The sequence below is a fragment of the Athene noctua genome, chromosome 3 (genome assembly GCF_965140245.1).
Source record: "Athene noctua chromosome 3, bAthNoc1.hap1.1, whole genome shotgun sequence".
Classification (NCBI taxonomy): domain Eukaryota; kingdom Metazoa; phylum Chordata; class Aves; order Strigiformes; family Strigidae; genus Athene; species Athene noctua.
This window is the reverse complement of record NC_134039.1, coordinates 87067267-87081602: the sequence shown is the minus strand read 5'-3', so window position 1 is coordinate 87081602 and position 14336 is coordinate 87067267. Positions and strand designations below refer to the sequence as shown.

Here is a 14336-nt window from a genome sequence, read left to right as displayed (position 1 = left end):
TCATCACCCAGCCCTTTTGCTTCTGATCCAAAAGCTTGTTCTAGCACATCTGCTCAGGCTTAATTATCCCCCTTCCCTCTCAACTGCCTAACGAGAGGCACATCAGTTATCTGAAGACAGAGCCCAGGGGAATTTTACAAATTAGCCATCCCAATTTATGTCCAGGGAAGAACACTTGCCTCAAGGTTTCCTGCAGGAATAACAAAACCTGAAGTTTGCTACGTGGATCCACAAAAAAAAAAAAAAAAAAAAAAAAAAGGCAGTTAATTTAAAACTGAACTTTGTAACTGAGTTTTGCATACATCACAGTAATACAAGCCACACCATCAATATAAATGCTGTTGTTAGACCACTGCTATTCCCAGCTTTTAGACTGTGTTATTGAGCTTTGGAGAGTAAAGGCAGTGCTTTCTTATAATTAGTTAAATTCAGCTGAAACAGAAGATTCCTTGACATCATCTGTTTGGTTCACCATTATAAAAGGGACAAAAGAACACTACTGCAACTGCACTAAAAACTAATTAACACAGTTTAGTCATTAGCGGGTGCAGCTGCCTGAAAAGTGGGATTTTTGTCACCGAGTTTGAAGTATCTCCTCCTTCAGAGATGAGCTGAAAAAAGCCCCCAGAGCTTACACCAGTACAGAACAAAAAGCCTAGCACTGACCTCTGCCAGATGCTCTGAATTACAGGTGACCCCCAGCAGACCCAGCAAGAGTTTCAAAGACACATATTTATCACAGCCTTCTTTAATAAATCAGAATTAAGCAGACTTGACACACTTTAAGCCATTTTAGATGACAATATTACTAATCCACAGAAACCCCCCAATTAACCAGCATGCTACTGCAAATAAACAGAATACTGAAACAACCAAGGAAGTGAAAATAAAGGACAGCTTGGAACTGCAGAACCAGCACATTGCTCCCAGCAGCCTTGAAATTTTCCCTTGTACTGTCAGAGTGACTTATTTTCCCTTCCTTTACTCATCTCTGCCATCCCAACAATTTTAGCAGAGATGTGGGGCTTGAAGAAAGGAGGTAGGAACACTCCCTACTTGAGATGTATTTCAAGGTTAATGAAAAAAGTGCTTCCCCCTTCACTCTGAGCACGAGTTGTTCCTACGCCCAAACCTGCACAGATCTCCAGCAGCAACCAGTTCATCAATCCACAGCTTTTGGGCTATCAAGTGATATACAGGCAACCAAAAACTGGACAGGCTTCTCCTCTTGGCCACCTGGAGCCACCGTCAGCCCTAGATGGGACTCAAGCCCATCACCCACGAGGTAAGAAGCTCCATATCCTATTATTAGCTCAGCAAACTGCCCGTGTGCTTCCCTACAACTGCATTTCCACTTCATACGGTGTTTTTCAGGAATTCTGCAAACAAACCTCAGTCGTGTCCCTGCTCTGAACGATTAAAAAAAAGCAGCAGACAGGTATTTCACCCCTCATCTTCAACAGATGTATGACTGGTGGTAGGGCACAGCCCAAGCAGACAGCCCAGAAATAGGGACCGGGCAGGAGGCTGGATACACTCACACTTCTGGCTCCTATACTAAATTTAGTCCAGTCTGGTAATGATCTAAAAAACAGTTGATGTGGGTTTCTGTGACGCATGTGGCAGTCTGGTCAGCTTCATTCAGTTCCTCAAAGAAGAACGTGAACGCTGCAAAATTGTGATGCCTTTGGGGTGACTTCAGGAGAACTGAATGCTGAAAAGTACTTATTGATTCACACCTATATACAACGGCTTTGACTGAGCCGAGCAGTTTCAGCTTCTGATCCATCCTATATCCTGCAAGAATTGGGGGAACATTCTGCCCCTGGGCGTTTTAGATGCTCTTGACCAGAATTTTTACTTGTTAAGGAAAACTAGCAAAAGAAAACGAACACCAGCGACGAGGCACACTTACTCACAGAAGCACGTAACCTGCCAGCTCAGGACCCTCTTTACCTTAAGGGGCTTTTCCACGGTTTGAAGCACCTTGTAAAGTCAAATAAAAGCCTTCAACAGCGTAGCACCATACACCTGACTGTGCAGCCTTTTCCCCGAGCGCCCAGCAACAGATGCCCAGCTGCTATCTGAAATAAAACAAAACCTACAGAAGATGACGGAGCTCACCTATCTTAAGAGTCGCTTCTTGTGCCTTCCAAGTCCGCAGAAAGCTGATGAGAGGGTGTTGCACACAGAATATCCTGAAGTGTCCTAGTCACAGCAAACTTCAGGTAGCAGCGAAGAAACCTGTGACTTCAGAAGCCACCAAGAGGCACTGAGGACAATTTAAGGACTCACTTGCTACTGGGCTGTACATATTCCCAGACTCTTAAAAACGACACACTAATACAACTCGTGACCCTGAAGAATCCCTTTGCACCTCGGCCACGCCAAGCAGGAAGCCCTTGCAAACAGATAAACTGAAGTCCAAAAAAAAGGATACCACATCAAATGCAATACTCATCACCAGATGACTAAAACTTTTGGCTCTAACAAGACAGAGATGCTGGTTCAACACTCAGACCAGCTGGTTATAACATAAGCTGTTCCCATACACGATCCCCACTTACACAACCAACTCCACAGAAAAACTAATGGAAGAAAAGAGTCTGTAAGGCCCCAAAGCCACATGCACAACGTTGAGAAGAGGCACCAGCAGCACCTGGGCTCTTTCGGGGCACCTTTGCACAAGAGCCTCAAATCTTCTTCACTAGAATCCCCAAGCTGACAATAACCCCACAAAACACATTTCTTGCTACGACTAAACAGGCATAACAGGGAAATCTTCTTTGCTTAACCCTGAATCTTTTTCCAGTGCATCACACTGAAGTGATGAAAGATTTTTTTTTTTTCTTTTTCCAGAGAACTGACATTTAAAAAGCCATGGCAGGTCAGTGTGAAGGGACAAATTTTTAGCAAGCAGAAGTCACTGAAAAGGTAAGGCAAGGGGCCACACCTGAGGATCTGCACAAATCAACATGTGTCTGCAGGAACTGACATGAAGCAGCTCAGGGAGAGGAGCTCCCACACTGGCATTTGATCGCTCCAAATCTTAATGCAAGAATCTAATCCTCTAGCTTCAATGTATGCTGAGAATCAAACACACCCCTCTCCTAAACAATCTATACTCCAAATCTGTGAAACTGAGTTTAGCAGCAGAGGATGGGCAGATGGTTTAATTGTCCAGTGGTCAATAAGCTGCGTAGGACTGAACATCAAGTTCACTTCGGTGGGTCAGCAATTTTCTTATTTCTGTCAGAGAAATAAGAACACGCATAAATAAATAAGATAACACACATTTGTGGCATGCTTTTAAAGGCAAAATGGTGCCTTTGCATGGATGCAAGGGTTTAGCATTATGAGTACATTATTACTAATCAATTTTACAATATTTTTTGTTTTACTTGGCAAGATGCAAGTCTCAGTATTACGCTGGGGAGATTCAAGCAGTTACCAATAACTAAACCAGGGTTGGCAGTTTAAACGACTTGTTGAAACCACGGGGGGTATATTTCTTCAGTCTCGCACTTAACCACAACTAGTGTTTTGAGACACCCCCCCTCCTGCCCCAGTCGCTAGTGCTGTGGCTCTTCTCCACATGTAAAAGGCACTGCTTTTGCCTTCTGCAAAGTTAGCAAAGCATGGCTATTTATTGGCAAACTCTCCTCCTTCTTGATCAAAACAAGGCAAGTATTTAAACTTACCTTTTCATGGCAACCTTCTGGTCACACTGCCAACATCAAACAAAAGAAAACATGCCAGAAACCATGAAGTAATAAAAAAAACCTGGATTATGACTAACTTATAACTTTCTCAGCAGTTGCAAGCATGCCAGAATCTGTTTAATTCCAAGACCTTGGAGCTTTACACAAAACAGAGGAGTTCATTAATGGTGTCCACAATTTTTTAAAAAGCATGAAGCAGCACTAGCCGTAAGCTTACTTGCGGGGTGCAGTCGCTCCTGTCAGCCACGAGAAGGGTGAGTTCACACCTCCTCGCATACCTTCCCTTTCAAGGAACACAGACTCCAGGACTGAGTTACAAGGATCTGATTTCTGACATCTCAACTTTTCACCGAGCGTTGTGTCCCCCCCCCCAGTCTCTCAAAGCCACATTCTCCTCTTGGGATCTAAGCTTACCCCAACAACCATACACAGATTCCTCCCCTAGGCCAGGAGTATTAAGTTACCTACAATGCCAGGCCTGTTAAACAAAACACTGACCATTTAGTTTCCTTATTTTCATTGCTTCCCTCATTTCACAACTGACACAGTGGCAGGTTGAAAGCCTTAAAAGAAGAATAGAAAAAAAAAAAAAAAAAAAAAAAAGTAGGAGGTGGCTTTGGTAGTACCGAGGAGTAAGTCAATATAACCATGCTGAGTCACATCGCAGTTAGATTTGACATTTCCAGGCTAAGTGCTTCTTCACTCCTAGAAGGGTTGTTTCTTTATTTCAGCCTTGTTTACTTTACAAACCTGTCATACAAATTAGAGGATTACAAAGCAAGGCCATCACCAGAACTTTTGTGGAAATCAGTCCACAACATGTCCTTGTCCAAACGAACTGCAACTGCCAGCACCGAGCATGAGGCAGATACCTTCAAGAAGTATCACACCGCCGAGGAGGACTGCTCCCAAGGACCACTGACACAGACACATCTCTTGTGTGCAGAACGTGAGCTCAGCACAAAAGCAGCCCAGTTATTGTGAGGTTTAAACCTTGCCTTGCTGCTCTGTGGAACCAGCACTCTGCACGCATTCATATTCAGCTGTGTTGGCTTTGAAGATTTGAGGGGGAAGGTCAGTGACTTTGAATTAATGGTATTAGACAGAAGAAAAACATAACCGGTTTCATTTGCCTTCAGCAGAGGGTATAATAGAGCATTAGCTTCCACCAGCTTCCCCTGATGAAGAAGCTTTCATTGAATGTATCATCAGAGATAAACCTCTCCCCACCCTTAAAAAAAAAAAAAGGAGTTTCCCCAAACAAACCAGCTTGGGAACAGCCAGGATATGAAGGCAAGTTTTGGACTATTTGGACTATCACCACCTCCATGCTGATCGTTGTGTTTTAAAGGCCAACAGCCCCCGTCCTCAAACGCATTTAAAAGCCAAACCTGGTTCTTTTCAAAATAGAAAAAGATCTGGCTTCAAACCATTCACTCTTGACTGAGCAATACTTAAAGGAGCAGCTTCATTTGCCCCTAAAACCAAGATGAGTCTTAACTCTTCAACCATATCCACACTGGTGATTGAATAGCTTCGTAGCAGTTTTAAAACACCATTTCGATCTAGAAACACCTTTAAGAGCAAAATGGTTTTCAACCTCTAGTCAGACCTCAGCAGACAACCTGTGTTTATGTTCTCATCCAGCTTTTCTGTTGAAAAAAAAAAAAAAAAATAGGTGTCTCATCGGACATTCACCCCTGCCCTGACACGCTGCTTCGCAGCTCCAGAGCACGCCTGGTCCTGCCAACGTCAAGACAAAACAAAGCAATGCAGCCCACCAAGAAATGCCAAAGCACTGAAGTTAATAATTTATCAATCTTTTCAACTTTGCATCTGTTAATCTACCACACCAGAGGTTAATCAGGGCCACGCAGGCCTGCTTTAGTACCGCACACTGATTTTTACTCTTTTTTTCCAGGGGTACGCTTGGTAACTGCGGAAATACCTGATCCTATCGCTAAACCCTGTTTGGTTTTAGTCAAAATCTCAGACTTTACAGCCTGCCAGAGTCTCTCTCTCCAGTGCAAACATGCTTAAGCTTACCTTTCAATGTCATACCTTGCTCAGGGGCCAGGAGCAGGCAGACTGGACACTATTCATCCTCTCTCAATACCATTCATTCATTATGCATACCACTACCTCATCCCCTCTTGTTCACCTCCGTTGGAATATAGTCTGTCCCAGTACAGTCATTATAAAAGGTCCACAGACGACTGACTAGAAACAATCAGCTGTTACACAGAGAGTACCCAGGCAGTCGGGAAGGCTGCAATGATTTGCACATCTATAATTTACATGCTAAGTCCCCCACCACCACTCTCGCAGGAGAGAGCGCTCAAGGCCAGGTGAAAAGCCCACTGGAATTTGGAAATAATGCAAAATTTATCTAACAATCAACTGTCAGCTTTTAACCTCAACCTTTCGCATGGGATGACAAATGCCTCCAGGGTTAAGCTCCCCTAAAGGGCAGCAACTGTCATAAATGCAGACTTTTCCTAACGAAAACATTAACATAAATTTGAAACATTCATTTTTAAGGGAGCATCACCAAAAAAAAAAAAAAAAGACAGCTACAGCCAGATAGTGCAAAACGTTTCAGAATAATCCACCCAGCCACTCTATTTGTACAATTCCAAAGAAAATATTTTATGCTTCTTTCTTCCAGCATTTAGTCCAAGGAAAGCACACACCATCAAAATACAATTATTTCTGGAAAGCAGCATTTGACCCTCTGAAAATGATCAAAAATGGCTATCCCTTCCTCAAACTGGGTCAGTAATACCTGGAAGTCTACACCACCTCCTGTGCTCTCCCGTATGTGGATCATGCAGAATATACAGGTAGAGTCTGTAATTTGCCGTTTAAAAGGGATTAGTGTCGACAGACCACCCCCTCCCCAGTTTAGAGACGATACACGCAGATCCACCCCTCTACCTGATTTGAAATACCTAATGCCAAGAAAATGGACTGTGAGTGATTTGGCTTCTCTTGGAAGGCTGAATCAATTTGCTCCAGGGAATAAGTCAAATGATTTAAGACTAGAGGACAGCTCTTGGAAGCTGCAACAGTAAAAAAAAAATAAAAATAGTATCTTAGTCCTGAATCCAGTATCAGCCCCAGTTTGCAAAGAATCCTTAGTGGCCACACAAGCCCAAGAGGTAGAGAAATCACCTTTTTCCAAGAAATTAAATCCACCCTCAATCTCAGACAGATCATTATCAGAGAGGGTGAGGAACTGGAAGAAGATGGAGACCGAAGATGAGGAGACAGCATTTAGAGGTGAGTGGTCACAAGGCCGAAGGGACTGAGCAGGGACAGGAGAAGGAAGAGCCTGAGAAAGACTAAGCAGAGACTGCCCCAGTGATGAGAGAGTGCTTGTACTTCTCTGCAGCGGCTGACCGGTGTTCCAAGTGTGTCAGCAACAAGCAACAAATAATTCTGAACGCCCCACGCAGGTGGAAAAAAGGACTCAAAAATGAGGGGGGTGGGGGCTGGGGGATCAACAAAAAAAGTGAGAACCGTGTGGTTCTGCCAGAAATAAAACGAACTCGGACGGTTTCCCTGGGATGTGGTAGAAGATCCATCACACAGGGCATTTTCTAACGGCGAGGGCAGTTCATCCACAAGCTCCCTGCTAGAATCGACAGGCACCGGCACACAGGCTGCATGACCTAGTAGAAACTAGAGATGGCAAGGTCGTATGATTCTTCAGTCACGTGAGCTCTATTTTGGTGAAGAAAAACAAAGAGCAACGCTCTATGTTCATTATTCCAGAAATACATGGACAAAATCCACAGGGAAATGGAGGGAGTGAAAGGAGGGAAGCTGAATGCACACAATAAGACACACAATGAAACGCTGAACTCCTATATGCACACCCACATATATAATTCACGTTCGATATTACAAAAATGTTATTCAGCAATCTCTCATTTTTGCTGCCAGAATATTGTCCAGAACAGCAGGAAAGCAAAGCAGAAAATTCAGACATCTCTCCCTCAGCATCGCATCACCTCTAATTTAAGCAGACAGTAAAACAGAGAGCTATTTGGCTGGGAACCCACTCCATAGGGAAGCCTGTCTCTTTAACTGTGGGCACTTTCCTGCCTTAACAACAACCTGTTATGTGTTTATCCTGGTTATGACTCCGATTAAATCACGGTTTAAGAAGGGCACCAAGTACCAACAGGTGCTGAGGACATTAAGTTATACTGCAACCAGCAATGGCTCTACACTGGGGCAGTTTCAGATGCACCCTTCCCCTCCTAACAACCCAATTCCTGCTGCTTTACCTTGCTTGAAGAAAATAAATAACAATCAGGGTGAAAAGTCTATCAGGACTTTTAATTTAAGCACTCCTGCGCTTTTGCTTGCAACAGGGGAGGGCAGAGGGCTCCAAGGATGGGATCTTGCCCAAGAAGTGAAAGCCTGTGCAGCGAGTTGCCTCTTTGGGAGGAGGGCAGGATGGCCAGCCACTATCTCTACCCCCCCGTCAGCCCCTGGTGTCCTCAGGCATCGCCCCCTCGCCACGGGCATTCGCATGGAGGCATCAAACCTGGAGCCTCTGAGGAGGAGCAGCCGCCACCTCGTCCTGGAGCCATCCAGCAGCGAGGCACAAGCTCCGTGCACCCACCCCTCCTCTGAAGGAGGCACTCGGCACCTCGCAGGATTTGCTCCCTCGGCTTCCAGATTCAGTCTGCTCAACCTGCTCCAGGTACAACAGGAAGGCACAAGGTAAGACAGCAATTAAGCATGTATTTGAAGGAGCGATTAATTGATGTTCTTCTGAAAACCAAGTTAAAAAAACCACTCTGAAAGAGCACAGCTCTGTGTTCTGTGAGCTCGAGAGGAAAGCAGCAGAGCAACACGGGGCAGCTCCTCCCGCTTGCCACTCGAGTATCAACAAAGCAAACGTCCAGCAATGTCACTGTCTTGCTTACAAGCTTTTCATAAGATCGTTTTTTAAAAAAAAAAACACAACATGATTTTAATACTAGTGCACAGCAATAACCAGAACCAGGACAAAACACAAGCTGTACTTACATGAAGATTAAATGTAATATTTCCCTGGCAAATTAAACAATACAGAGCCTCATCAGGGGGCATCTTCTGCTTAATCCTACATATTAAGACTTTAACAGGGTTTGCAAGATTCCCAGCCATGCTCGAAGCTAACGTTATTGGCTGCTGCTGCTAAGAAATGTTGAACACGTGGGAGTGCACTCAGCGAGACGCGTTTCCAAAAGCTTGCCGGGATTGTAAGATCGTCGTGATGACACTTAAAAACAATCACCTACTACAAATCCAAGCCTGCCTAGATCACAGTATAGCTTCACTAGAAAAGACAGAAGAAATATTAAGCACGCCCTTCTAGACACAGCAGCAGAAAGGAGAGCAGGGACACCATTTTACAAGGCAAGCCACTTGTTTTACTGAAATCTTGCGTGCACTTTTTTTTTTTTTAAACTGTTACTACAAAGAAACAGCCTCCGCGATTTGTTTAATCAGCATTTAGTAATCTAATGCCAGTTTAGTCTTAAGAACTGGGTACCATAAGCATAATCCTAAAGACGACTGCCATACAATTCAGAATACCAAACTCACTGCTCTGAGTCTGGGGAACGAGATGGAGAAATAGTTAAAATTACCCCAAGACAGAGCGATACAAAGGCTTTATTTTTCTTATTTTAAATAGGGCTGGGATGTCAAGCTAGAACAGGCACTCTGCTCGAAGCCGTCTTAACCCAAATTCATATTCTACAGTTTCATCTCAATGACCATCGCAATTATATGATTAAGCAGGTGCACTGTGCTTTCAGGTCTGTTCGACAAGCCCCAGCTTCAATAGCCTCCGCGATCAAACTGACAAGGCAACAATGGAAGAGTGAACTTACAGTTCCAGCCAAGAGCCCGTCCTTTCGGGGAAAAAAAAATCCAGCCGCCAGCAAAGACACCGCATTCAGCTCTAAAAGCAGCAAGATGATACCCTTGAAAGTTGTCATTTAAGCAACAACAATTATTTACTTATTTTTTTAACTCTAGTTGGTTTGGTTTCGGCAGAACGATGTGGGGATTTAAAATTCTCGTACCAGCAGGTAGCACTGTACCTTCTCAGCTGTGTTTAACTGGATTTTATTTATATGCCACAACCTGTGCCAGCATTTCTAACTGCTCTGGGGGAAGGGGGGGGGGCTCTCCCAGTTTTGAAACGGGGCCGTTGCCACGTCTTTGTGCCTTCTGAAGTGCCACCACACGATTACCCTTATCCCTGGAGACCTCATTAAAACGGAGCCCCAGAAGTAGAGCAGAAAGAAGTGTAGCGTGACATTTTTAAAATTTACATTCTGACTTGTAAAAGTTTCCAGAAATGTCTATCTTTAAAAAACAACAACAACAAAAAACCCCACAAAAAAAAACAACAACAAAACACCACCAAACCCTACCAAAACAAGACATTCCAGCGCACATGCTCTTCCCCCGGGGACAGGCCAAAGAGAACAAAGCCACGTGACCGTCCTATTGCTCAACGCGACTCTTGGAAGGTGTTCAAGTAGGATGATAAGTGCGGTGTAAGCCTATAATGAACATAAAAAGGAATTTATCCCAAATGTAAACTGTGTCCTACCCTTTGCCTCAGCTGATCTCAGTGGAGCAAACACGGGGAGTTTTTGCGATTACAAAATACTCCGCAGGTAAACTAAGGAGCTTTGTACCTTTATTCTCCTTGACTCAGGACAAGCCTAAAATTAGAAGGGAGCGCAACGCTCCGTGTATTACGCTCCCCGGTAGCTCCGACACACGTTACAAACACTCAGCTCTGTAAACTGGTCAGAGCAGGGAGATTCAAATGAAGCTGGGCACTATTTATAATTCCTTTCATGCACAAAACAGGGTGACACTTCCCTTTTCCAGCTCCAATGCTTAAAAATAGAGCTCAGGGACTACAACCCAGCCAGGAGCATCTATCCACAAAAGGAGGAAAATAAATCAGCACAAAATAAACTCCCGTCCGTCCGAGGGGAGGCTGCAAACAGCTCGCCCTGGAGCGCCCGCGTCGCTCCCCAGCGCAGAACAATAAACCCGGCAGCAAACCGCCCCGCCGTCTGGGGGGCGGGGGGGCTGTGGGGTGCTGGGGTGGGTCCCCCCATGGGTGTAAACACGCTGGCTGGGGCACCCCATCAGCTGCCGGCTCGCTCCGCCCCGGCCCTGGTTTCCGGGTAGTAACAGAGCAGCCAATCCGCGGAGTTGCGAGCTCTGCCCGAGGCCTCTTGCCTGCAAACACGGCTCCAAGGCCAGCAGCTCACCCCGAAACTGGGGGGAACTGGGGATGGGATCCCCCTGCTCCAGCACCCCACAGCCACCGGGGTGGGGATGTCTGGGCTGGGGAGGCCTGGCCTTGAGCTGGAGCGCTCGCCGGCAGGCCCGCGGGATGTCCCTGCGCTCCCAGGCAAGCGGGTCCTGAGGTGTTTTGGGGGGCACGGAGCCTTCCTGCAAAGCCGTGCTCGCCGGTGGGGTGCAGGCAGCACCCCAAACTCTACGGGGACGCAGATCATCCAGGAAACTTCAGCGAGCGTGGTGGGGGGCTGGAGCCCCCCAGGAGGGGAGGAAGGCGGCGTGGCTCCCCGCTGCAGGCCCTTCCCCAGCGTTTGCACAACGCTGCGAGCGCGATCAGGAGAGAAACAATGAGTGACTCAGAGTTTCAGCACATAATCGTCCAGGCGATTATTAAACATCAGTTCAACACATTAACGCGCACACACGGAGCTTTACCCTTCCTCCAGCCCCAGAGAGCCGAGCAACCTCTCCCCTTCCCTGCTCACAAAGAGGCATCCACAAAAGGACACGGACGTGTTAGGATTGAAAATAGGAATAATAAAAAGACCCCACTCGGCTCCTAAACCTGTCAGAGCAGGAGAAGGCAGCAGTGTTATTCACTCTGGCCATTGCCCCCTCCCTACTCAAAAAGGTAGCCCTTGGCAGGCCATAAATCCGTGCCATTATTCTCTATCAGAGACACGAAAAGGGGCTGAAAAGGGAAACTGTAATGAAAATGGCAGCAAAAAGGGGGGGAAAGATAAAAAAAAAAAGAAAACCCTACACAACAACAAAACACTCGAGCCCCGGGGAGGAGCAGCCTTCAAGTACATTCCTTCAGATGAGCCCCTTCTCCTCCGGTCACCACCAAGACCCTCCTCACTCCCACGTCTGGAGCCAGACCCTTATTTCCAATCAGCTTCCAGAGAGGAAGATTCCCCAGGGAAGCGTCTCGGGGAGCCTGGGCCTAGCAAGCTGCGCTCACCCCGGGCAGGCGAGGCAAGTCAGGCAGACAAACAAAAAAGGCTGGGGAGGGAGGAGTGGTGAGGAGAGTCATCTGACACATCCAACTTCCTAAGTTTGTTGTCCGCAGGAGACCGACTGCTCTAACCCTCACCCCTCAAAACACCGGGAAGGCTGCGCCGACAATAACAAGAGCTTCGCTTTTGGAAGAGCCTTGGCTTTCTTTTGTCGGGGGGGAGAAACGAGAGCAGAGCGGAAACTACCCAGCGTCGGGAGGAATGCCAGATATTCAGGGCTTTCTACCTACCACCGCACGGCCCGGCCGCTGCTAGAAATACAGAGCGAGCAAAGCCACTTCAGAAAAACCTGCTCTTTGTCTCCTAAAATGCTGCGATCGCTGGAGATGCCGGCTACAAATCGAACAAAAAGGGGAAAAAAAAAAAAAAAAAGAGAGAGGGGGAGGGGAAAGGAGAGCAGCAGCAGATCAGGTTGGGCCTCAAGCCCCTCTCTGGCCCAGTCCTCTTTCCAGACTATCCCTAAGAAAGATTTTATTTCCACACACACACACACTAAACAGCTGGAATTCCCGACCCTCCTCCCGGTGCGATTAAGCATCGATCGCAATTGGCATTCGGCAGAGTATGACATGTGTGTAACTTTAAACCCCCAGATAAAAATAGCTCCAATTCAAGCATGATTGGTAGTCATTTCCTATTTGCTTAAAAACAAGGCAAAAAAGATACTAACAGCAGCTTTGTAGAGAGAAACGCACAAGCTGAACGTCAAACAGAAGTTTCCTTCGATAAGCCACCCTCATGCCACAAACATGAGCCATGTCGCTCCTCCCTCCCCCCCCCCTTCCAAAAAACCCCACAAAATCCAAGTAAGTTTGTTTATCTCGCTCTGAAACTAAATCAGACCCGTTTCTCGACCCCTCGCCACCACCAAGTTAGAGCCACCAGACCCAAGTCCTGCTGAGGGAGGTCAGGCACGTTCAGTCAACAGAGCAGAAAAACATTTCATCCACTCTTGTCATTTCTACCCCCTCTCAGCACACACCGCCACCTTGTAAACAAAAACTATTAATAAAACAATCCTAGAACCAAATTCCCAACGATATTTTTCAATGCCACCCACACTCCAGACAGAGAGAAAAAGGATTCGCCACCCTGGAAAGGGCCAAGAATAAAAATAAGGAGAAAAAAATATCAACAGATCACAGAAAGGGGGGGGGGGGGGAATAAATAATAAAGCCTAACCCAACCTGGAGCGTTACATAAATGGGACCTCTTGCGAGATGGTCTGTGGGCCCCAGCGTTGGAGCCCTTCGCCCACCCCCCCCGTCACCCAACCATGGGTCTGCTGCAAGCCAGTCCCCGTGGGGGCCCCCCCGCTCCCCCCAAAAATTAAATCCCTAAGCCGGCACCAGAAGCTTCGTGAACCGCAGGCTGAAATCGGGGAGTAAATAATAATAAACACCACAAAAGCCTTTCTTTGGGCTGTGGCTGCTGGAGCTGCTCTCCCCTTCCTCGTCCTCCCCCGGCGGCTGGGCCGCAGGCCAGTGGGGGTGCAGGGCACCCAGGCTGGGGGGGCCTTCACTAAGGGGGGCGGACACCTGCAGGGACACCCCCAGGGCACCCCATCTGGTGGCTGTCAAGCCACAGAGGGGGAGAAGCCCCCCCAAAATAAGGAAAGGGGGCGGTTAGGCTTCCTCCCTGTAAGGGAGGGGGCCCGCACCCCGGGGAGGGGGGGGGACGGGTCAGGTCCAACCCCCAGCTCTGGGGAGAGGCCTAGGCCTAGTCTCAGAAAGGGGCGCAGCCGCCGCCCGGGGGGGTGGGGGGAGAGACACCGGAGGGGGATTCCCGGTGCCCCCCCGCCCCCCTCCGGTGCAGGCCCGGCCGAGGAGGCGGGCTCGCCCCCCGGGGCTGCCGGCGGAGGGAGGCGGCGGGAGGGGAGGGAGGGGGGGGGATTAGGTAGAGGGGGGGTGGTGCGGGGTGCGGAAAGGATACAGCTTGACCACGTCGGTGTCCATCCGCCTCTTGCCCGGGCTGGGGGAGGACATGGTGGCCGCGGCCGCCCCCGGTGCTCCGGGCGGGCTGTCAGCGCCGCCGCCGCGGACCGGGGACGCCCGGCACCGAGGGGAGCGGGGGGGCGCCGGGCTCCGAGCCGCTGGGACCCCCCCCGCCGCCGCCGCTGTCGCTGCCGCCGCCGCCCTCCTGTGGTGGTGGTGGTGGTGTCGCCGGTGGTGTCGCCGGTGCCGGTGCCGCCGCCCGGGCCCCCCCCCCGCGCCGCCTCGCGCTCCCTCAGCCGCGAGCCCCGCTCCGGTCGCCTCTG

General features: G+C 48.1%; 1 protein-coding gene across 2 annotated transcripts in view; it reads right to left on the bottom strand.

The window, feature by feature from the left end:
- Positions 1–14336, bottom strand: part of UBE2H (ubiquitin conjugating enzyme E2 H) — a 56212-nt gene extending 41876 nt beyond the window's left edge. For both annotated transcript variants that reach the window (XM_074903575.1, XM_074903576.1), the window contains exon 1: positions 14012–14336. In XM_074903575.1, the coding sequence (XP_074759676.1) occupies positions 14012–14064 (53 nt within the window). In that variant the 5' untranslated portion in view covers positions 14065–14336. The remainder of the gene's footprint in view (positions 1–14011) is intronic.